This window comes from Pleurodeles waltl, chromosome 7 (genome assembly GCF_031143425.1).
Source record: "Pleurodeles waltl isolate 20211129_DDA chromosome 7, aPleWal1.hap1.20221129, whole genome shotgun sequence".
NCBI lineage: Eukaryota > Metazoa > Chordata > Amphibia > Caudata > Salamandridae > Pleurodeles > Pleurodeles waltl.
The window spans coordinates 1,517,761,527-1,517,786,098 of NC_090446.1; the positions used below are offsets into that span (position 1 = coordinate 1,517,761,527).

Consider the following 24,572-nt stretch of genomic DNA (forward strand, 5'->3'; position numbering starts at 1 on the left):
ACCTGGTGGGGGGTAGGTGTGCCTCCCAGAAAGTCCTGGTGTGCCAGGCAATTGCCCAACCTCAGGGTGGTGACCGTGGGTTGGATAGCCAGGTTCAGAGGTTAAACTCCGACCTGGTGGGTGGTAGGTGTGCCCCCCAGAAAGTCCTGGTGTGCCAGGCAATTGTCCAACCTCAGGGTGGTGACTCTGGGTTGGATAACCAGGCTCAGAGGTTAAACTCCGACCTGGTGGGAGGTAGATGTGCCTCCCAGGAAGTCCTGCTGTGCCAGGCAATTGTCCAACCTCAGGGTGTTGACTCTGGGTTGGAGGGCCAGGTTCAGAGGTTAAACTCTGACCTGGTGGGGGGGTCAGTGTGCCCCCCAGGAAGTCCTGGCGTGCCAGGCAATTGTTCAACCTCAGGGTGGTGACTCTGGGTTGGATGGTCAGGTGCAGAGGTTAAACTCTGACTTGGTGGGGGGTAGGTGTGCCCCCCAGAAAGTCCTGGTTTGCTAGGCAGTGATCAAGTCTGAGGGTACAGACCCTGGGCTGGAAGGCAAGGTTCAGGGTGTCCCCCCGGACCTGGAGGGAGGGGCTACTGATAACAGTGCCCCTACCATGTTGTCTTCTGAGGAGGCCACTCCTAGTTGGAGGGTGCTGGACCCCAGAAGGGAGGGCAGGGGGAGGGAAGCCTCACCCCGGGCCCTAGTCCAACCTGAAGGTACAGACCCCAGGTTGGAGGGCCAGTTGCAGGTTAACAGCCCTGCACTGGTGGAGGAATGGTACAGGGCAACTTCTATAAGCCCCCTGACCATGTTGGACTCTGGGGGTACCGCTCCAGGAGGGAGGGTACAGAGCCCCAGAGGGGAGGACCAGGTTCAGGCTGTCATCCTTGACCTGGTGGAAGGGAGAGTGGTTAAAGGGTGCCCAGCACCTGGGGCTACCGCCCCCACTCTCCACAGCCACAGTGGTGGGAGAGCTTTGAGAGGCCTGGGGCCTGGCTCTCATCCCTGGTAGCTGTCAGTAACCACTGTGGCTTGCTGTCCGGGTGGACAGAGTTATCCCTGGGGAGGGGACAAGTGTCACACCCTGGGGGTAGAGTGGGAACACCACTGTGTTGGTCCTGGTGGTACTATCCTGCTCCTGGGATACATCTGTGAGCTAAGTAAGGTTAGGTGCTGCACAGATGGGATCCGCAGTTAAGGAGAAAGGTTCCCCATGGGTTGGCTTAGTGGGCCCTGAGAGTATGGACAGAGGGATCCAATTGGAGTCAGGAAGGCGAAGAACTGGTGTTGTGGGCCTGGGTCCTTGTTCTGTCGCCTCAAACAGGGAAGTACATCAGGATAGTGATTGTCCTCCCCTGGCTTTAGGCTGGTAGGGGGTCATGTTGGACCTGGCTTTTTGACGGGGTCATCCCCAAACTTTTTGCCTCCTTCCTCCTATTTTTTTCTGACCTGTTGTTGTTGGCTTTTGACCTCTGGGCACTTTACCACTGCTAACCAGTGCTAAAGTGCATATGCTCTCTGTGTAAATTGTACTATTGATTGGTTTATCCATGATTGGCTATTTAATTTACTTATAAGTCCCTAGTAGAGTGCACTATATGTGCCTAGGGCCTGTAGATTAAATACTACTAGTGGGCCTGCAGCACTGGTTGTGCCACCCACTTCAGTAGCCCCTTAACCTTGTCTCAGGCCTGCCATTGCAAGGCCTGTGTGTGCAGTTTCACTGCCACTTCGACTTGGCATTTAAAAGTACTTGCCAAGCCGAGAACTCCCCTTTTTCTACATATAAGTCACCCCTAATGTGTGCCCTAGGTAACCCCTAGAGCAGGGTGATGTGTGGGTAAAAGGCAGGACATGTACCTGTGTAGTTATATGTCCTGGTAGTGTAAAACTCCTAAATTTGTTTTTACACTACTGTGAGGCCTGCTCCCTTCATAGGCTAACATTGGGGCTGCCCTCATACACTGTTGAAGTGGCAGCTGCTGATCTGAAAGGAGCAGGAAGGTCATATTTAGTATGGCCAGAATGGTAATACAAAATCCTGCTGACTGGTGAAGTCGGATTTAATATTACTATTCTAGAAATGCCACTTTTAGAAAGTGAGCATTTCTTTGTGCTTAAATCTTTCTGTGCCCTTCAATCCACGTCTGGCTAGGTTTAGTTGACAGCTCCTTGTGCATTCACTCAGACACACCCCAAACACAGGGTACTCAGCCTCACTTGCATACATCTGCATTTTGAATGGGTCTTCCTGAGCTGGGAGGGTGGAGGGCCTGCCCTCACACAAAGGACTGCCACACCCCCTACTGGGACTCTGGCAGACAGGACTGAACTGAAAGGGGGCTTGGTGCATTTCTTAGACACTCTTTGAAGTCACCCCCACTTCAAAGGCACAACTTAGCATAAAACAGGGCCTCTGCCCTACCTCATCAGACACTTGCTGGAGAAGAAACCTGAACCAGAAACTACATCCTGGCAAGAAGAACTGCCTGGCTGCTCAAAGGACTCACCTGTCTGCTTTTCTACAAAGGACTGCTGCCTTGCTGTTGGCCTGCTGCCTTGCTGAACTCTTATCTGGCTCTAAAAGTGCTCTCCAAGGGCTTGGATAGAGCTTGCCTCCTGTTCCCTGAAGTCTCAGGACCAAAAAGACTTCTCTCTTTTACTTGGACGCTTCGTGCGCCGAAATTTTCGACGCACAGCTTGTTCCGCGGCGAGAAAAACGCTGCACACCAACGCTGATCGACGCGACGCCTTCGGGACAACCGGAACTTCGACGCACGGCCTCGCAAGGACAACGCCGCCCGACTTCCAGAGGAGAAATCGACGCGATGCCTGCCGAAAGATCAAAACTTTGACGCACAGCGGAACGACGCGCAGCCGGAAAACAAGCAGGAGAATCCACGCACAGACCCGGGACATCTGGTAATCCCCGCGATCCATAGAAGGAGACGGTCCGCGTGCCGGAAAACGACGCACGTCTTCCCCGAGTGAAAAATAACGACGCAAGTCGGTGTGTCAAGGGGCGCAACCGACGCACACACCATTTATCCTCCCGTAGAAAGACGCACGTCTCCCCGCGTGAAAAATAACGACGCAAGTCCGTGTGTGAAGGGGCGCATTTTTCCACGCATCTCCTCTTCTGCGGCCCTCTGCGGAGATTTTCCACTCCAAACCAGGTACTTTGTGCTTGAAAGAGACTTTGTTTGCTTTTTAAAGACTTAAGACACTTTATATCACTTTTCAGTGATATCTTTACAAATTCATATTGCATCTTTGATCGTTTTGATCTGCAAATACCCAGATAAATATTATATATTTTTCTAAACACTGTGTGGTGTATTTTTGTGGTGTTATATTATGGTATAGTATGATTTATTGCACAAATACTTTACACATTGCCTTCTAAGTTAAGCCTGACTGCTCGTGCCAAGCTACCAGAGGGTGGGCACAGGCTAATTTTGGATTGTGTGCGACTTACCCTGACTAGAGTGAGGGTTCTTGCTTGGACAGAGGGTAACCTGACTGCCAACCAAAAACCCCATTTCTCCCACAGGTAGCTTATGTGGGCAAAAAGTTATGAGGGCCTAAGAGCGAACTGCCCCAAATAGCCAAAAAAAGGCCTGGCACCTGAGGGGAAAAGGCCTGGCAGCGAAGGGGTTAAAGAAATACATTTCGACCAAAACAAAGAAATTTAGAGTTCCCGGAAGTTACTGAAGACCTCAGGTAGACGCTGGTAGTAATGGGGCATCTGACAAAAATTAGGGGGTGCCCCGGTCCACAAACCTCTGGGTCTTGCGTCTGGATCTTGTGCCTGAGTCTGGCACCATATGAGCTGCACAATGGCTGGATCACGTGGTTTCAAATGACCGTCCTATGTAAGACGAGGCTTCAAAAAGCATGTCTGTACTTTACGTGTTGTCTGTCCGCACACTAGTACCAACCAGGAAAACATATGTCCCCTACGTGCTGGGACAAAACTGTCAGCCCATTAGGGACTTCAAGTTTGTTTTCCAGAACACAAATGCCTGTTTTAGGGTTCATCTTTCAGAAATAAAAAAAATGCATCGAACACCAACTTAATTTTTTTTAAATCACGTTTGCTCACACCAACATTTTTTCTTTTAAAAAACTGTGGTGATGTCACTTCAACATTCTAGGACAGAACTTAGACTTACTAGTGCCACTAGTACTTACTAGTACTAGTAGTAGTACCACAAAACACTAGTGTGTCAGCAGGGAACCCGTTTGGCGAGTTATGTAGCAACCTGGCTTCCAGGTGGCCTCTAGTCCTCTCACACACGATGCTCACTGCGCACAGATAATGTCACTTCTCTAAGATGGCCGCCATGCAGGTCAGTGTCTTGAAGGGCTTGTTTCCGGAGTGTAGGTGGTTGTAGGTCATCATACTCATCTCACAGTTCGCAAAACATGTTCATACTTTATACCCAGAGTAATCTTCAGACCCAAGCACCGCAGCCCCCCACTGTCACCCTTTAACACCCTGTCCTCGAGCACCTTGTGAGTGTCCCTCCCTACCCTGAGGCCACGAGCTGCTGATCCCTGAATGGTTGGATTCACAGACACTAATCTGGACTCAAGAAGATCTGTCCAGGCCATATGTAGAGCTTTCTATCCCCCAAACTCCTCCTCCAAGGAAAAACAATCACACACAATTATTTCCACAAGTGCACATTTTAATAAGTTCATTTAATATCACATTTAGATATACATATTAAATAGTAAAATTACAAACTCGGATCACATTGCAAGCCTCTGCACAACAGATCTGTTGTGCTACACACGGATGAGTGGCCGATGGTGGTGCGTCTGGGCCCAGCACATGCAACGGACACTAGGATAGTGCAAAGATTTACATTCAATATCAAAGTATTGGACAAACTCAATAAGGACATTTTCTTTACATTTTCAAATATGTTAACCAATGGTTTGGTGATAATAGGTAAAATGAAACTCGGAAAACGCGCCAATGGCATATTATACGGAATAAATTAGAATTTGTGTACAACACAGATTAGTTCTGGTCTGTTTCCTAAACTTAATTATGTGAGGTTTTCGAAAAGATTGGAAAAAACAATGCTTGGTGGTCTTCAGACACGAAGGAAGGCAGTGGATGTGAATCTGGGAACGCCAACTTCAGCTGTGCACCTAAGGAAAGGCCATATCCGCACATATTTGAGCCATCACACTTGTGCACAGGGGCGAACTATTGGGCATAGCTAGTGGGCTCTCAGGTTAGAAAGGGAGTGGAGCTCCCAAGGAGGGAGAGAACACAGAGTGCATCAGAGTGAAGGGTGGAAGCCAGCAAGAGAGAATCGGACCACTGTAGGGCAGAAACCGTGGGTGGCCCGAAGTTCTTTGAGAACCAGTGATGCATTGAGTGGCCACTAGAACCAGTTGGGGCAACTAAGGGGATGCATCTACTGGCCGTAATATGCGTCAGGTGGCCAGGTGGCATAATGTCTGCCGTGTCAGAAGGTGACCACATAAAGCCATTTGTGTGTGTTCAAGGCGGAGATGACCAACTTCGTATGTATGGAGCATCTACTCATCTATTGCTAAACTCATCCGGATATCACAAACCACTCATTATAAAAGGCGATGAGTGGCTCAATATGGATGCCGTCATCAACAAAGGCGAGCACGATATTTTATGTATGGAGCATCTACTCACCCATTGTTACACGGATCTGGATATTACAAACTCTACTCGTTGTAGATGCATCTCGACTCAGTGAGGGTAACATCCTTGTAAGGGCTCTTCTGCTAACTTTCGAAGACCCTTCACCCCTGACTCCACTTCGAATCACACCTCTCAGAACTCTGGAACGGTCTTCTCAAAAGTTGCAAAATTCATTCCCTCTTCTGTCCTCCCATTGTCTTTGTTCTGCTTTCCTGAATGCATTTATGTCAGTGAATATAGTTAGATCAATGGCAGAGAGCTGGGTTCCCCGGGAAGGTCACAGATTCAAGCTCAGGCAGAGCGTGCTCAAACTTTCATCCCACCAAGGTGTAGAATCCTGCAGGTCGATGGTGGTTCTAGTAACACGTTTCCATTCTGTTTAGGGCTGAAGTGGTGCAATCCTGCACCGGCTGTGCTCGTCTCATGATTTGATAAAACCAGGGAGTTACTTAGAAGCTTTGTTCATGGTGACGCCTGATAGCATATACAACCAGCTCCTACTAGTGTCCATCTTCTTCACTTCTAAGGAGGTCGGTCTCCACTCCAGTGCCCACCTAGATCCAGATTACAAGCTGCAGGATTGCAGAAATTACTGGGCCCAGAATCATTGATTCTGGCTGGTATTTCACCACTGCACAGAGCAATTACCAGAATGAGTCCCCGGAATGGGGAACAACGCCAGTCTTTCCGCCCTCAGATTTCCCATTCCTGCTGGGAGCAAGTGGAGCCGCTGTGAGACGAGGGGGTGAGGGTGTCAGGATGCATGGCATGCCTTGGGCTTGCATGGGAGAGCATTCCATTCCACCCATACCAAAGGAGAATGCTGGGTGGAGGCTGGGCTGCACTTGTGCCCAGAGCCCATGCCCAATCACACTGGATTTTGCAGGCCGATGTTCCTGCACATGGTAAATCATGGGACGGGGCACATGGAATCCGGTGACCTGGTGAGCGGTATGCTGCCCAACTCATAAGTGAGCCCCTAGTGCCAGAAACCTGGGCATTTCATGTCCCAGATGCCAATCATGACTGGACCCCACTGAAAGCCATGTTTATTAACTGTGCCAGGGTAACCAGCATCTTCAAAGCTATGAAATTAAGTTAGCCTAGCTCCATATTCCCTTGATGTACCAAATTGTGGACTTGTCTCTATTTGCAGCAAAGACATCCTATGGATGGAAATCTGTGTCCGAGCCCTAGGTATCCTCTGGCGCTCAACCAGGAGCCTTAAACTTCCCGCTGCTAGCAGTCCATCTTGGATTGACCATGTCTGCCAATGTCCACCAACAACCCATTTATGTACTAGTTCCCCCCTACACCCCCAACTCGGACCTGCCTCGCTACCAAACCACAAATGTACTGAGTATTGTCCAACTACCCAACATCATTCCTTAGTTTTTTATTATTTGTTGACAATTCACTACAAATTATTTCGATCTTCTACACTTTGAATTCTGTGTTTTATTAAAGTCCACTTTTATCTCTGGATGATTTACGAAGGTGCAAAATAAATAAATAAGCTATGGTAAGGACTATGCCTGTGTCTGAAGGACAAATACAGAGAACCAGCAGAACAGTCCTAAGTGGGACACTGATCAAGACACTCGCACAGCCAGCCAGTACACGGGAGGTTCTAGGTTGCTGGGAATTAGTTGGACGCTCGTTCACACCTGGGCGAGGAGCTTGGGATGGCCGTCAATGGTGCCATCAGGATTACAATGGGAATAACTGGACGCTCGTTCACACCTGGGCGAGGAGCTTGGGATGGCCGTCAATGGTGCCATCAGGATTACAATGGGAATAACTGGACGCTCGTTCACACCTGGGCGAGGAGCTTGGGATGGTCATTAATGGTGCCATCAGGATTACAATGGGGAACAACTGGACGCTCGTTCACACCTGGGCAAGGAGCTTGGGATGGCCATCAATGGTGCCATCAGGATTACAATCGGAATTAACTGGACGCTCATTCATACCTGGGCGAGGAGCTTGACATGGCCATTAATGGTGCCATCAGGATTACAAGACTCCTTACAGTTCTGTTTCCAAGGCCTTAATGAGAACTCGTTGGGAGTCGGCAGCCAGGTCCTCGAGGCACTGTCCCAACATGGCGTAGGTGGCCCGGAATGCAATGCTCCCAGCGGCCACTGTTCCAAAGATGGGAACCTTGTGAAGGAAGAGGTGGACCACCTCCAACCCGCTGCCAGTGGCCGTGTGCAGAAGTTTCACCACCAGGTCCCAGTCGATCTTCTTTCCCAATGGGCTGTGGATCTGCGACTTTAAGGAGTGCAGGGGCTTGCCGCTCCTCTCAGCCAAGCGAGCCAGGGAAAGGTCATCCAGGTCAAAGTCCTTCCGGTAGGTGGTCAGCCGGGCCAACAAGAGGGAGGCGTCACAGGCGAAGCCTAGGCCAGGGACAGGTACCACAGCAGCGACACTGGCCAACAAAGCCACCTTCCAGATCTCCTGGCCCAGGAGCACCTTCTTTCTCTGGATGATGTTCTGGGAGATATTGGGAAGGGAAATCAAGAATGCACGGAGCTTGTGCCCAGGGAGCTCAACCTCCAGTTCCTCCAGCAACCTTTGGAAGTCGTATTTGTCTAGCTCAAAGCTTGAAATGAGGAAAACCTTTGACCTGGGCAAGCCTGCCTTCTTCAGGTTTTTCTCACAGTCGTTCCGAATCTCCTCAAGTATGGCGTCCTCCTTCGCAGGCTGCTTCCTGTTCTTTGTTTGTGACATCACATCATTATCAATCTTGGTGCGGATGAAGTAGAAACACTTGCCTTGCTTGGCTATCTCCTTGGCCAGCACCACATGGTTCTCTTTGAATCGCTCCGAAGCCAAAATAATGAAGAAATCATAGGTATGAAAATTCACTTGCTCCAGGTAGTTTTCAGCTGTGAAATTCTGAGTTCCAATGCCAGGAAGGTCCCAAATGGTGACGTTTGAGTACTTTGGTAGAGAGTATGGTGTAGGTTTCATGGTTGTCTCAACAACTCCCACCGGGGCTGCCCCTTCATCCTCATCTTGAAGCCCGCAGAGGGAGTTAACAAACGTAGACTTCCCATTGCCTGACTCTCCGGTCACAGCGATGTTCAACTTGGTGTCCAGCAGGGCGTCCAGACTGGATTGGATGAGGCTGACCACTCCGGCCAGTCCACCACTTTCAAAGGCAGCCTGGATCTCTGCAATCTCTTTGTCACCAATGACCTCAAAGTCCGACTGGGCAGATCGCTTTAACCTGTTTGGAAGAGATAAGCAGAACAGAGAGACAAAAACAGTAAGAATTTCTTGGTTTGCTAGAAGTTAAATTTAACAAACATTTATCATCTAACCCTAAACTGTTTATCCCAGCCCCAGAACTGCAAAGGATTCTACCATGATATCCTAAAAACCTAGTTCTTTGGACAATCCCTATGACCGGAGGCTCCAAGTCTGCCTTTAGCACTAATGGCCTCCTTATATAGCAAGAGCCCAAAATCTTCCTGTAAGACTGCAAGTGACACAGTTATCATTGCGTTATACTATGTCCTATTCCAATTACGAAGCCTTTGAGCACAATAAGTTCACATCACTTTTCTCCTGTATTCTGAGCCTGTAGGCCATCTCTTTATCACAGGCTTGTGAAACCGACCCCTTTAAGTGGGGGTTACAAGCTGGCAACTAAACTCTTAACCTCTATTGTGCAGCTTGCATGAAGACAATGCAGCCCTCCTTCTTGCCCATTTTCATCCCCCACTTACCACAAAAAGAAAGGCAACTGTGGTACAAGTGTAGCACAACACCTATCTGTCAAATCATAGTAAACCACAGGGTTAGGTGCTCATACCCCCAATCACATCAGATCCCAGAAAGAAAGTTGATCCTAGCTCAGGAACTACACAAAACTCAGCAGGGGAGCTCTCAAAACGCATGCAAACATATCAAGGTTTCTAAAACGGATACCCGATCATGAATTAATGTAATCCATATTTTAGGGGGTTTGTAATCATAAACCATTCCTTTAACAATCACAAATCATCTGTGTCAACACAACTATCATTTGTTATCGAATGTACCAAGAGAAAGTAAACACATCAATTGATTATAACATTAACGCCTGGACACTGTGATTGTTAAAGGATTTATCTATAATTACAAACCTCCATAATATAGGATAGGGTATCAATTTTACAAATCTTGACATGTTTACATGCACTTTGAGTACTACACAGATGAGTTTTATGTAGTTCATCCCCCACTCCCCTGACGATCCTCTAGGCATCTCACCCCTTTTTAGGTTGAACGCGCAAGCACTGTGACGTGTTGTAATCTCTGTGGGGTTTTAACCACGCCAACTACACGCCCATCACTATCACTCGTTTGTGGGCTTGCGCTTTACGTTTGTCCCTCCGTGGGGCAGTTTTGTCACCGCCTTGGCCATCGACATTGTTACATGGATAATTGCACGCTTGCTGATACGTTTGACTGCGAGTGAACTTATTTTTCCTTTCTCTCTCCTTCGCACTCACCTCATGGTGGCGGTGGCGCTTTGAATCGTCTCGCTTATGTCAACTGTTTTACATTTCATTTTAAATTTATGTGGCAAGAAAAGTCCAGTTAGGAATTTACAACGCTAATAGCTCTAACTCGAGCAAACACAAGACCCATTGCATTGCAAATGCTTGTCTACATTCAGGCCCACAAGGCTGCTGCTAGAAAAGAAGAGGACATTTACTTTCGACTGTAAATGCTCACAGGCAATTTAGTCTAGTAGTGAACAAATAAATGCAGCAGTTAATGCTTAGTATAAAGGTGTAGAGAGGCCCAAGCTGCCGCTTGTGATAGTAACTTCCCAGAGGAAAGCAGAAGTGGATGCAGTTCTCCTGGTGGAACCCAACCTTATGTTTTCCTTGAAAAAACACAATACATTTAGAAATACTTTACTTCGGAACTGCTTTGTGCTTATTAGAACATTAAAAAGCTACAAACTGGCCCACCGAGCATCTGACGTCTACCAAGAGCTAAGCTGAGCTGGCAGATCTTGACCTAGAAACATCAATGTCGGGACTTTGGTGAGCATTGGTTCTGAAGCACCTGCAAATTGTAACTTGCAGGAATTTGCAGCCATCTAAAATTGTTTATAATGAGTATTTCCTTTGGGGAATCTCTAAGAGAATACAGAAGTTGCAATAATGAAAAAGTCTAAGAATCTGAGGGAAATTACAATAAGACGAATCAAAGGGGATCTCAGGATGGTCTACTGAAAAACACCTTGATAAAAACATAACTTTGAAGAACAATGAGAATTTAAGATTCCATATTTAATCAACTACCCAACATAACAGTACCCGTGTGGATTTGAACAATCGAAATTGTTTGGCAACTAATAACTGAGATCTGATTGGAAGACTTTGCATTTCATACTTTCAAGAAAAACCCAACAATGTAGGAGTCCTTTGTGAGAATAACTTCTCTAACCAGAAACACTACAGAAGCTCACCTCAGTTTACCTGGGAAATTAGATATGGCTGTCCACCTGCTTCATGCAATAAAAAAATAAAAAATCACAAATAAAACATACACAAAGTGAGGCACGCTGCTCAATCATTTGGTCTACTCAACTGTCATTCTCATTTTGTTTCCATCCACTGCAGCATGGGGCAATAGGTGGCCGGACCGCTTAAAACATTGCGTCTCTGACCTGATCACATGTGCACATCTGCCTAAAAATAGCATGTTCGATGGGCCAAAACTTTACTTCGACAATGCTCTTCACTTTTCCATTCTTAGCCTTTATTTTTTTTAACACCCCTGGGCATTTAACTGTCTTAAGCTTACAGTAACTGCACGGGAGAGGGAAGCTGATCGGAGGTGTCTCATTGGTTGGTGGAAGGTCATTTATTGATATATGCTTGCCCTTCGTTGTGCAGGGCCTTATAGGTGTGGGTCAGTATCTTGAACTGGCATCTCTTCAGAATCGGGAGCTGGTGTATTTTTGGAGATGGGGTGTAATGTAGGTCCTTCTGGGGAGGTTGAGTACAAGTCTTGCCGCTGAGTTCTGTATTGTCTGGAGTCTCTTCAAGAGGCGTGCTGTGATTCCTACGTAGAGTGTATTTCCGCAGTAAAGTCTGCTGATGATGAGGGCCTGTGTGACTGTACTTCTGGTGTCTGCTGGGAGCCACCTATAGATCTTGCGGAGTATGCGAAGGGTGTGAAAGCAGGTGGATGAAACTGCATCAACTTGTTTCTTCAAGGATAGCTTGCCATCCAGAATGATGCTGAGGTTGCGGGTGTGGTCTGTTGGGGTGGGGTGCTCTGCGGGCTACCATGTGTCAGCCCATTGGGACAGGTCCAGGAGGAGTTGTAACTTTCTTCTTTTCCTCAGAGAGCTACTCCCCCTCTCATTAGACACCACTTTCAACTCTATGTCATTTCAAGCCAGTGCCACCCCTTCAACGTGTGTCCACTCCTTTGACAGATGTTCCTCAATAAAGAGAAGATTTAAGGGAGGTCATATCTTGGACTCATGTTATGTGAACAAGTTCTAGAGAAAGCATGTTTGTATCTATCTAGGAAGAACGAATACCTGGGAGCTGCTAGTTCACTCTTACGAACGAACATGCAGGTACGTGAGCCTGTCAGTGGTACAGAGGGAAGGTCAGATGTAGTGTTGACTAGCCTTCAGCTAGTGGAAGGCTGGAGGAGTGAAAATGCTCCAACATTCAACCACATACACCCGGAGGTGTTTCCTGGAGGTCCATTGGGGCACTGAATTCTTAATTCACGAGACAAGAGCTGCCACCCTCTTTAAACATCTTCCGATATTCATTGAATTGGTGAAACCTGAGAAAAGTGTGGATTTCTGGCCAGAGTATAGGCTCCACCCAGTGAAACAGTTATTGCTTCTAGAAATGGACTACAGAGTTGTATCTGGAGTGTTAAATAACTCTAAACTTGATTCTGCTAATGATCTGTATTGCGGCCTAACTCTGAACCTATTCCATTGTTTAAAAGGAGTTCAGAACATTGCAGCATGACACATATTTCACCATGATACTAGAAAGTTGGCATTGCCTCTTCTGAAGTCCAAAAAATTGCTTCAAATGTAGAAGCAACGCTACTGCAAGACCCTTTGACTGACTTGCAAATGTTTGAACAATATGGCTCCCGCCTAAATACTGCCAATAAGTATAATGTTTGCAAATGCACGGGCACTTTGGTCAGAAGGCTAGTGGTGTAGGTGAGCTGCACAACCAGATGCAAAAGCCAGAGAGGTACAGAGGCAGCTCTGTTCAGGCACCTGGCCTTAGAAAGACAACCTATAGAAATGCGTTAATTCACTACTCCTATTCAGTTTACAAAGTCATCAAAAGTTGTCAGGCTCCACGAGTCATTGAGTTCTTGAGTCTGGCACCTGTTATGATGTTGAAATGCTTCTCTGTACATTGAAAGCCTCTGGCTCTTAACTTTGGTTTCTTTATGCACAACGTATAAATAATAAAAAACAAACCTTGCCCATAACTTAAAACAAGGAGGACAGCATAAACGCACGTGTCCTTTCGACACAGGGAATTGTTCGAGACCATATTTTAGCTACATTACCCAAATTCAAGCTCCGAATGTCCTGACCATCTATTGTAAGGGCACACTCACCCTTCATCACGCCCACTTAGAAGGATCATAGGCTGCGGAACGAAGAACAGTGAAAGTGATTTGACGTAAAGACTATAAGACCCAATTCTATTTTAAGTAGGCTGAAGATCCATTTTCTGAATTGTTGGAGGATCATCAACATTTCTCCCTTTGGCACAGATGTGGCCTGTCTTTATCTGTCAAAGAACATGTGAAAGAGTGAAGTCGCTCTGAAATAGACATCAACAAGACACCTGATGAGACATCAGCCTGGAACAAGTGCCTTCTTATCTAAATTTCAAGGTCAAACAAGAACAATAACCAAAACAGTGTAGTCTGAATTGTTGTACTTTTATCTTATTTGTTTACGAGAATGTGCCTTACACTAGCATCTTGATGCTGACTAGTTATTCAAATATTCCTAAGGTGATGTTGCAAATTCCATCTCAGGTAAGATATAATATAAAAGGACTGACGCTTGACCACTTGTCAGGAGAGATCCTTCGCCCCAAATTATCATGCAAGATACTGCCAGAGATGCTGCCTTATCACACTTTGTATTGAAAGCCAATATCGAGCCCGAGAAGAGCTGGTGCAATGGCTGTATGCCTTTTGCAGGGAATATTTGCTCCCTGACTACTGATAATTGCAGTGCTGGGTTGTAAAGAGGAATGGAGTGTGGACATTCTCCCTAGAAAAACTAGAAGCGTAGTGCATAGAAGTAGGTCTTAGGATAGAAATGTTCTTTTTATTCTCATTGTTTGCAACATACATTTGTGCTCTTTTAATTGTATTCTGTGTGGTTGTTTTAGATGTGTCAAGCAACAGCTTACACCTGTTAAAATAAACATGCTTTTTAGTTAGCATATTTTTTTTAGCGCAGTTTGAATGCGTGTGGTGGGGTATTGTAGAGAATAAAAGAGGTTTGTTTCTAATCACCACGGTGTTCCTGGATCCCTGTATAGGGACTGTTACTAACTCAAAAAGCATTGACACCACTTCAACTATGTATTAGGTGGGGTTCTGCAGGGCTACAAAAACTTGTCTTTCACATTCAAGTGATGGTGCATTGAACTAAGTTCACTTGTGTCACCCGTGGGCGTGGAAGCAAACCTTGTAGGGCTGAGCCAGAGACTCGGTTTACGTCACAGATTGAGAGGCATTCCTAACCGTCAGTAAGACAGCGCTGCTTCTTTTAAAACATATGCATCTTTGCAACTGACTCTATTATTGAGTAAAGACTGGAACACCCAACTCCATAGATTGGCCACAATGCAAATCGTTGCAGAAAGCACCCACAGTGACCAATGTAGCTGCAGAGGTCTCGGACTGCAACATGGATCCAGCAAGCCACCCATGCCAGTCTGGCTCAGAGTGGAATGGGCATAAAGGTCCTGGTGCATGGAGTCGCCAGACAGAATTACCACAATACACAGTGACACAGGAGGCAAGAGGAGAACTAAACTCCATAGTGTTTGACAAAGAGAAGAGGAACAGTTTTAACTTACTATTTTTCCCTCGTAGAATCTTACACCTAGACCAGAAAAGAGACTATGCAAGGAGAAAGGTAGAAAGCTTGCCTAGCTTATGTGGAAATATGACAAAAACCTCCAGCATTAAGAAAAAAAAGTTTGGAAAAAGAAGATGTTGACAAAGAATATACTTACAGTTCCAAAGTTTAAGGCATCTAGAAATTACTGTTTGGCACGGTTGAAGCAATGAGAACTAAAATGTACAACTTACAAGTCAGAATCTTGAAGTCATCAATTTGCATCACAAGAAAGGTAAAAGCAGAGTCTTTCTGTATGTGACTCTCTCCTTGAAGGGATATGCACAGTCATTCATCTCATGGCAGGAATGTGGAATGAAAAAAAGACTGAGGAGGGTTCTCTCTGTAACTCCATGAGGTGCTGTAGGAAAGTACCATCTTGCCTGGCATGTTACCCCCATTTTTCACTGTATATATGTTGTTTTAGTTGTATGTGTCACTGGGACCCTGTTCTCCAGGGCCCCAGTGCTCATAAGTGTGCCTGAATGTGTTACCTGTGTAGTGACTAACTGTCTCACTGAGGCTCTGCTAATCAGAACCTCAGTGGTTATGCTCTCTCATTTCTTTCAAATTGTCACTAACAGGCTAGTGACCAATTTTACCAATTTACATTGGCTTACTGGAACACCCTTATAATTCCCTAGTATATGGTACTGAGGTACCCAGGGTATTGGGGTTCCAGGAGATCCCTATGGGCTGCAGCATTTCTTCTGCCACCCATAGGGAGCTCTGACAATTCTTACACAGGCCTGCCACTGCAGCCTGAGTGAAGTAACGTCCACGTTATTTCACAGCCATTTTACACTGCACTTAAGTAACTTATAAGTCACCTATATGTCTAACCTTTACCTGGTAAAGGTTAGGTGCAAAGTTACTTAGTGTGAGGGCACCCTGGCACTAGCCAAGGTGCCCCCACATTGTTCAGGGCCAATTCCCCGGACTTTGTGAGTGCGGGGACACCATTACACGCGTGCACTACATATAGGTCACTACCTATATGTAGCTTCACAATGGTAACTCCGAATATGGCCATGTAACATGTCTATGATCATGGAATTGCCCCCTCTATGCCATCCTGGCATAGTTGGCACAATCCCATGATCCCAATGGTCTGTAGCACAGACCCTGGTACTGCCAAACTGCCTTTCCTGGGGTTTCACTGCAGCTGCTGCTGCTGCCAACCCCTCAGACAGGTTTCTGCCCTCCTGGGGTCAAGCCAGGCTTGTCCCAGGATGGCAGAACAAAGGACTTCCTCTGAGAGAGGGTGTTACACCCTCTCCCTTTGGAAAATGGTGTGAAGGCAGGGGAGGAGTAGCCTCCCCCAGCCTCTGGAAAAGCTTTCTTGGGCACAGATGTGCCCAGTTCTGCATAAGCCAGTCTACACCGGTTCAGGGGACCCCTTAGCCCTGCTCTGGCGCGAAACTGGACAAAGGAAAGGGGAGTGACCACTCCCCTGACCTGCACCTCCCCTGGGAGGTGCCCAGAGCTCCTCCAGTGTGCTCCAGACCTCTGCCATCTTGGAAACAGAGGTGCTGCTGGCACACTGGACTGCTCTGAGTGGCCAGTGCCACCAGGTGACGTCAGAGACTCCTTCTGATAGGCTCCTTCAGGTGTTAGTAGCCTATCCTCTCTCCTAGGTAGCCAAACCCTCTTTTCTGGCTATTTAGGGTCTCTGTCTCTGGGGAAACTTTAGATAACGAATGCAAGAGCTCATCAGAGTTCCTCTGCATCTCTCTCTTCACCTTCTGCCAAGGAATCGACTGCTGACCGCGCTGGAAGCCTGCAACACTGCAACAAAGTAGGAAAGACGACTACTACAACTCTGTAACGCTGATCCTGCCGCCTTCTCGACTGTTTTCCTGGTGGTGCATGCTGTGGGGGTAGTCTGCCTCCTCTCTGCACTAGAAGCTCCGAAGAAATCTCCCGTGGGTCGACGGAATCTTCCCCCTGCAACCGCAGGCACCAAAAAGCTGCATTACCGGTCCCTTGGGTCTCCTCTCAGCACGACGAGCTAGGCCCCTCGAATCCAGCAACTGTGTCCAAGTGGCCCCCACAGTCCAGTGACTCTTCAGTCCAAGTTTGGTGGAGGTAAGTCCTTGCCTCACCTCGCTAGACTGCATTGCTGGGAACCGCGACTTTTGCAGCTACTCCGGCCCCTGTGCACATCCGGCGGAAATCCTTTGTGCACAGCCAAGCCTGGTTCCACGGCACTCTAACCTGCATTGCACGACTTTCGAAGTTGGTCTCCGGCGACGTGGGACTCCGTTGTGTAACTTCGGGTGAGCACCGTTTCACGCATCCTCGTAGTGCCTGTTTCTGGCACTTCTCCGGGTGCTACCTGCTGCTAAGAGGGCTCCTTGTCTTGCTCGACGTCCCCTCTACCTCCTGGTCCAATTTGCGACCTCCTGGGCCACAGCAGCATCCAAAAACGCTAACCGCACGATTTTCAGCTAGCAAGGCTTGTTGGCGTTCTTTCGGCGGGAAAACACTTCTGCACGACTCTCCACGGCGAGAGGGATCCGTCCACCAAAGGGGAAGTCTCTAGCCCTTTTCGTTCCTGCAGAAACCTCAGCTTCTTCTGTCCAGTAGAAGCTTCTTTGCACCCACAGCTGGCATTTCCTGGGCATATGCCCATCTCCGACTTGCTTGTGACTTTTGGACTTGGTCCCCTTGTTCCACAGGTACCCTAGATTGGAAATCCATTGTTGTTGCATTGTTGGTTTGTGTCTTTCCTGCATTATTCCTCTATCACGACTTCTATGTCCTTGGGGGAACTTTAGTGCACTTTGCACTCACTTTTCAGGGTCTTGGGGAGGGCTATTTTTCTAACTCTCACTATTTTCTAATAGTCCCAGCTACCCTCTACAAGGTCACATAGGTTTGGGGTCCATTCGTGGTTCGCATTCCACTTTTGGAGTATATGGTTTGTGTTGCCCCTATCCCTATGTGTCCCCATTGCATCCTATTGTAACTATACATTGTTTGCACTGTTTTCTAAGACTATACTGCATATTTTTGGTATTGTGTACATATATCTTGTGTATATTTCCTATCCTCTCACTGAGGGTACACTCTAAGATACTTTGGCATATTGTCATAAAAATAAAGTACCTTTATTTTTAGTATAACTGTGTATTGTGTTTTCTTATGATATTGTGCAAGTGACACTGGTGGTACTGTAGGAGCTTCACTCGTCTCCTAGTTCAGCCTAAGCTGCTCTGCTAAGCTACCATTATCTATCAGCCTAAGCTGCTAGACACCCTATACACTAATAAGGGATAACTGGGCCTGGTGCAAGGTGCAAGTACCCCTTGGTACTCACTACAAGCCAGTCCAGTCTCCTACAGGTGCCTTTAAGCAATTCTTACGGGTGGCCCCTTGAACACATATGTCTGCGAATATGCACATAATAACATAGAGGGTCAACTAAGTGTGTTACCTTTCACCTTCAAAGGTGCATTGGCAGAACTTACCTCACCTGTCCTCTGGGGACCATATTCTTCAGGAGAGTGTTTGGAATCTAGGAAACATTCCACAAGAGACCATGGGAAGGAGCAGAACCACTGAGAGCCACAAGACACTGCAGATCAAGTGCCACCTCCACTCACATGCTTAAAGCAATGGAGCAGAGACTTAATATGGGCACATATGTGTCCTGCAGGGAGTGGGGGCAGGGATCTATTCAGGGTACTCATCAGGTCTCAACCTGTAGAGGTACACGAACATGAAGCTTGAGACTTGTAAGTGGTACACATGCCAGGGGGAACTGTAAGAAATGTAAGAAAGAGGGCAGAGCATTCTTCCCTTACCAAAACAAGAGCTTGCATTAGAGGATTGGATACCAAAGCAGTGATGCACAGCTTCTGATGATAAAGAACTTGATAAAGCAGAGAAGGGTTACACTGTAAGAGTGAACATTCAAGAGCAGGATAGATCATGGAATGGTATAGAAAACCAGGATCAACAAGGGATGGGATCAAATTCCGCAGGGGGGGTCCCAAGTCTGTAAGCTGTAAAATAAAATACAGTTTGGGGCCCTATATGGAAAACTAGGTGGTTAGGCAGATCAAATGCTTGCAACAGACCTGCCCAGTAGAGATTACCTAAAGGAAAGACTCCCCTGAAAATTCCTGAAACCATGCAAGAATGTGGACACCCAGGAGACCAGGACGAGGGCCGACTGAGAGCAATAAACTGAAGGCGACAATTGGGGAGTTAGAGATCAATTAAAAAGGTGACAATCTCTTAAACCAAGTACATAATACCAGGTAAATCAGAAGGGAAATTAGCACTGAAACTGTATCAGTACCCTGAAATGGGTTGTCTGAGAGATGGTCACAATCCACCAGTGACAAGGTGGCACCAGTAAAGAGGCGGGTGTCTGATCTCCTTCCAAAGGAATCTGGCAAACTTTGCTTTCTATATGTCAGGTGCTGCAATCCCATATCAAAGATGTCTTTACACAGATGGAGAGACTTAATCCATGGTTCTGGTAAAGATGCCTTTGCAATCTATATCATAGTCTCCATAAGGATTAAATACAGATGTGGCCCAGAGGATCGCCTATGAAATACTCGACGAAAGGCCTGGGACAAGATACAATTTTTACTCATATAAGTACCTCTTCAGGACTAGGGAGGTATCCCTGGGCCTGGTTTCCTCTTATTACAAGCAGTCTTCTGCTGATGGATATGTTTGAGCCCTTCTTTGATATCGCATCTGCTGCAGATCGTTGTATAGGCAACATCGCTGTGTTTCAGCACAGGTTAGGAAGGGGCTGATTGGAAGCAACAACTAAAGGCTGTAAAATAGTCGGAAAAAAACAGCGGAGAACTTCCTGAAACAGATGAAGCACAGCTTTAAGTTGAGCTGCAAAAGTTCAAAATACCCCAAATCAAGGTAGCTAATATGGTTTATATCACTGGTAGCAGGATACCCTGCAGGGAATATCAAAAAAGAAAACTGGAAAAGGCTAGGGAACCTGGATCTGGGTCCGAAATACATGGAGTAATCTCTCTGTTAGGCAAGTTCCTTCCAACAGTGGCAGTGGAGATACGACGAGATTACAGGTCGTTTCCAACTTTACCCTAAGTCTAGGTATGGTGGTCACTCAGTAGGCTACTTGTCCACATCACAACTGATGAACATCTGAACGCACGACACACTAGGGCCCCCCATCCATGAAGCCATATCTATCCACAACTGGGGTCCTACACCTCCGCCTACAGTGATACATCCACAGGGAGTACCATGCTTAACATGTCTTCTCAGAATGTAGAGGTGAGTGGCAGCACTGAGGGATGTCAGTCCTGAGGAAGGCGAGTTACTCGACCACCCCCAAGGAGGCCATAAGTACAGCCAAAACATGTTGACTTGAGGAACTAGGGATCAGTGATATTCCCTACGGGTCCGAATATTCTGGCTTTAATACTTCACTGTAAAACAAAACCCAGAATAACTGATAGAGCATGGGTTCTACTGGAAGGGAGTTTTTAGATTTTCACATAGAACCCCGACCTCATCAGAAGGTGAGCTCATCACGACCATCAATCCATCAATGAGCCAATGAACCCCCCCCCCCCCCCCCCCCCAAACAGGCTGTTGTGCACATTAGACAACCCTATGATGAAGCATGACATCATGGCTGGTGTGTTGGGAACGTCTTAAATGTTTAGAAATACCTTTACATACATACCAGCACTGGTGGGTATTGTCACATAGGTAATCCCTTAAGAAGCTTCCTCGATTTTGTCCCTGGGTAACCGGATGTTTGCTCATTATTCACTTGGGAGCTTGTTATGCAGGGTAACCCCATCATCTGCTTCACCCCCTTGTTTTCATTTCCGACCTTACTACATGCAGGTTAGAACTTGGAACACGAAAGCTGGATGATTCACTTTGGTCATTGGCTTCTTTGTTATACAACAAACAACCATGCAACAATGGCAAAGTAATTACCAATATGGTATGCAGGTACAACTGCCATGTTGGTCTACAGCTGGCAGTGCAAAAGATCGAAAAACTTGCATTGTGAGCAATCTATAATCTGCTCAAAATTGGGGATGTGGTTTGGGGTGTCAAGATGGCGGTCGCACTTAGAGTGCTCCAGACCCCTTCATCATCCTCCACAATCCACACCAACACTCAGCTTGCAGCAGACTCCCTACTGGCTCTACGGAGCATCCTACACCGTCTACGTACATTGAGAGGCTCGAAGGTCTCCACCGAGAAGTGAAAGAGCCAGCTCCACGGAATAAGGCGAGTGGAGGGCATTCGCTCAAAATTTCAGATGCACTCTGCAGCTACGGCTATGGCTGAGCCCGAATGTCGAAGCTCTGGAAAGGCAAAGGCCCCCATGCAAATGCTTGAGGGGCAAAGGGACTTCCCACACTGTACATTGTGTCGCCAACGGGGGAACCAAGGACTTGCTCAGAACGAGAACAAGTCGTGCCACCAGCATCCTTTGGAGGAAGGGCAGGGGTGAGTGGCTGGTACTCTCGGTTAGCTAAGCCCTCTCGGTTAGCTAAGACATCATGGGGAAAAACAACCTGGAAAAGCCCCCCACCCTCCAGTCACGCACTGACCGCTTCACCATCTCGACCAGCACACAGGGAGACTAGTCCACAGAGATGCCTGCCACGGCAGATGAAGCCACCAACAAAATTCTGCAAGCAATTCAAGCATCCCAATCCGTGGTCAAAACTAAGATAGAGGAGGACAGAGTGGATGTGGCCCTCCTGCATCAAGACCTCAAAAAACGCAAACAGCCGACTCACTGAAGCAGAGGGGAGAATTCCCACAACGGAAGATGACATTGCAGACCTCAAATCCAAAGTAAACCACCTTCTCACCCGCACTCCTGAACTCCAACAGTGGCTGGAAGACGCCGAGAATAGATTGAGGCACAACAACTTGCGCTTCATATTTTTAAAGAAGAAGTGGAAGGCGCGCAATCGACAGAATTCCCCAAGAATTGGTTGAAATCCTGGGAACCAAAGGACAAGCTCTCCCCCTGGTTCACAGTAGAAAGGGCACACAGAGCATTGACATCCAAGCCCCCTACGGGCGCGATGCCAAAGCCCATGACTGCCCGCATTCTCAACTTTAATATTCTACCGGAGGTGTGCCCACATGCATATCTTCGGTATCAAAACTCCAGGGTCCTCATTTTCCCGGACTACACCAGCGAGGTCCAAACCCGTCACTGCACCTACCAAACAGAGAAACAGAAGCTATGAGCTGTACATATATCATACATGCTCCTGTTTCCGGCCGGACTAAAAGTGATATATGAAGGCAAGGCGCAATTCTACGAGACTCCAGAAGCCGCCTAGGAATGGCTGACTGAAGAGAGGAGGTTGCATGGAGCTGACCGCGCTTCTCTTACCCCCCCAGGGCCAAATCTCACCTCGACAGGCCACAAACAGAGGCGCAATCAACAATGGGTCCAAACGAGATCGAATGAGATCCCGTAAATGAAAGGGGAGGACGCAGACACATCAAGGATCCTGGCTCCTCGGCTCCCTCCCACCCCCTCACCCCACTGACCACACAGCAGCATGAGCAATTTCTGGACTACTAGCGCCGATCAGCCGAAAGCAACCCAAGAGACAGATCGGCTCAGTAGGACACCTTCTCTTCTCTAGGTCCACCAGTGCTACCCTCTGGAAACAACAACACACTAATTGGCAATCCCGCTTATGGGAGAGTGAATCTTCTACACTTCTAAGCGGACACTAGTTGACTCAGTGATGCTAACACAATTACCAGTGCCCCACTCCATGTCACTTATTCCCTTTTGAGTTCGTATTGAGGCATTAGTTTAAGGGCAACACGTGCTTCAAAGGGTGAAGTATGGGGGGGGCGGTGGTGGGAATTGGACGGTTTGTTACGGTTTTGCTAACACAGCATGTTGTAGTTCCTGGTTTAACTGTGTTTTTTCTACGTTGTGAAATGGTCACAATAGGCATCACACATCTAGACCCCAGTTTATGCATGCCACTTGCGTTCTGAATCTCACCAAGCCCCCACATCAGTACTGTTCCTGCACGTACTCAGAACACCACTCACGTCATGGCACCAAATGCACTACTATCACGGAATGTACCTACTGGACCGAGTTAAGCGGTCAGCAGTCCTCCGATATGCACAGAAACTCCTCCCTTCCGTCTTACTACTCCAGGAGATCAGTGGATGGGAACTTCTTGACCCTTTCTGGCACGCTATGGTTTTGACTGAGTATACCACGCTGGATTTACACGCGGGGCCCGAGGGACAGCTATACTCATCCGTCGTTCCTTTCCCCTGGCGGTGCACCATTCCCAAGCCGACCCCCAAGGCCGATTTCTGGCCCTAAAAGGAATGCTAGAGGACAGACCAAAACATATTCTAAACATCTATGCCCCCCACACGGCGCTGGACGCTTTCTTCACCTCACTCTCAGAGATCATATCGGACTTTCCCGCTGGCCTCACTATCATCGGAGGTGACCTGAACGCAGTCCAATATTCTTTTCCTGCGCCTCAGCTTTAGATGCCTAGGTGTCACAGTGGCCTTCGAACCCTTCATGACGTGGCCCTCAACATAAACCCCTTGGTTTGCATGGAGAAGACAGGCCTGAAAAGATGGCAGGTGTTACCAATAAACATCATGGGGCGTATTGCTCTGTTAAAAATGATGCCCTGTCGCGCTTCTTATATGTATTCCAAAACTTTCCTCTCAGCATGCCGAAACTCTGGTTCCAGGAAATGCACTCCTTGATTGGTACCTTTCTCTGGCATGGAGGCAGGCGACGCCTGACATTTGCAAACGTCACACATACGAAGGTGGGCTCGGCTTATCGAACCTACATTATTATCCTCTGGCCTCCCAGATCCTAGTCATTAACGACTGGCTTATGGGAGGATGGGATGACTCTACATACAGACTAGAACTAACCCTCAGGGGGTTTTCCAGAGTAATGGAACTGGTATATGGGGGACCCATCCCCATCAACAATCCAGGGGTCACCAGGGTGGTGTTTCATAGTTGGAGGGCAGCATTGCGACACAGTGTGGTGGGGAAAATCAGCAAACATACCCCACTATGGCAGGGGACGTGGGTGAGGGAGGTGACTAAACTGGAGGGCTTCTCCCAGTGGGACTCTATAGGGATCTCCCTGGTCAGTGACATGTGGGTCAGTTCAAATATGATGACATTTCAAGACCTTAAGAGAAACTATTCCCTATCGACAACACAATTCCACAAATTCCTGCAGCTATGCCATTCATTGAAGGTACACATTCCTCCCGACATCTCCCTCCCTGAATTCTGCCCCATTGAGGCTAAAGTGATACCGAGGGCCATAGGCAAGGGGGAGTCCCACAGATACATCACTCAATCCTACTGAAAGGAGCTGCAGAGCTTCACGCTCTTCACCTTGGTGGATGACATGTATTCTGCTCTTTCGAGTATGGAGACTTGTCATATGCCTTAATGGTCCCCAGAATGATCACCATCTCCGCCAGATTCACACTCATACAGATGTACTATTTGCACTGTTCTTACCTCCCCCACGACAGGCTATTTCAAATGGGCCTCCATCACAATTCGAAATGCACAAGTTGCTCACATACCCCAGCAGATTTATTTGATATAACATGGGCCTATCCAATTATTCAACATTACTGGAGAGCGATGCTATCTGAACTATCCGAGGTAGTGGGTCAGACCCTGGACCTCTCTCCTCTTGCTG

The 24,572-nt window shown here is 47.4% G+C and overlaps 1 protein-coding gene across 1 annotated transcript in view; it reads right to left on the reverse strand.

Annotated features, from left to right (window-relative positions):
* Nucleotides 1-4,660: 4,660 nt before the first annotated feature.
* Nucleotides 4,661-24,572, reverse strand: part of LOC138246625 (immunity-related GTPase family Q protein-like) — a 36,098-nt gene continuing 16,186 nt past the window's right edge. The window contains exon 4 of the mRNA XM_069201335.1: nt 4,661-8,917. Within this exon, the coding sequence (XP_069057436.1) occupies nt 7,711-8,917 (1,207 nt within the window). The 3' untranslated portion in view covers nt 4,661-7,710. The remainder of the gene's footprint in view (nt 8,918-24,572) is intronic.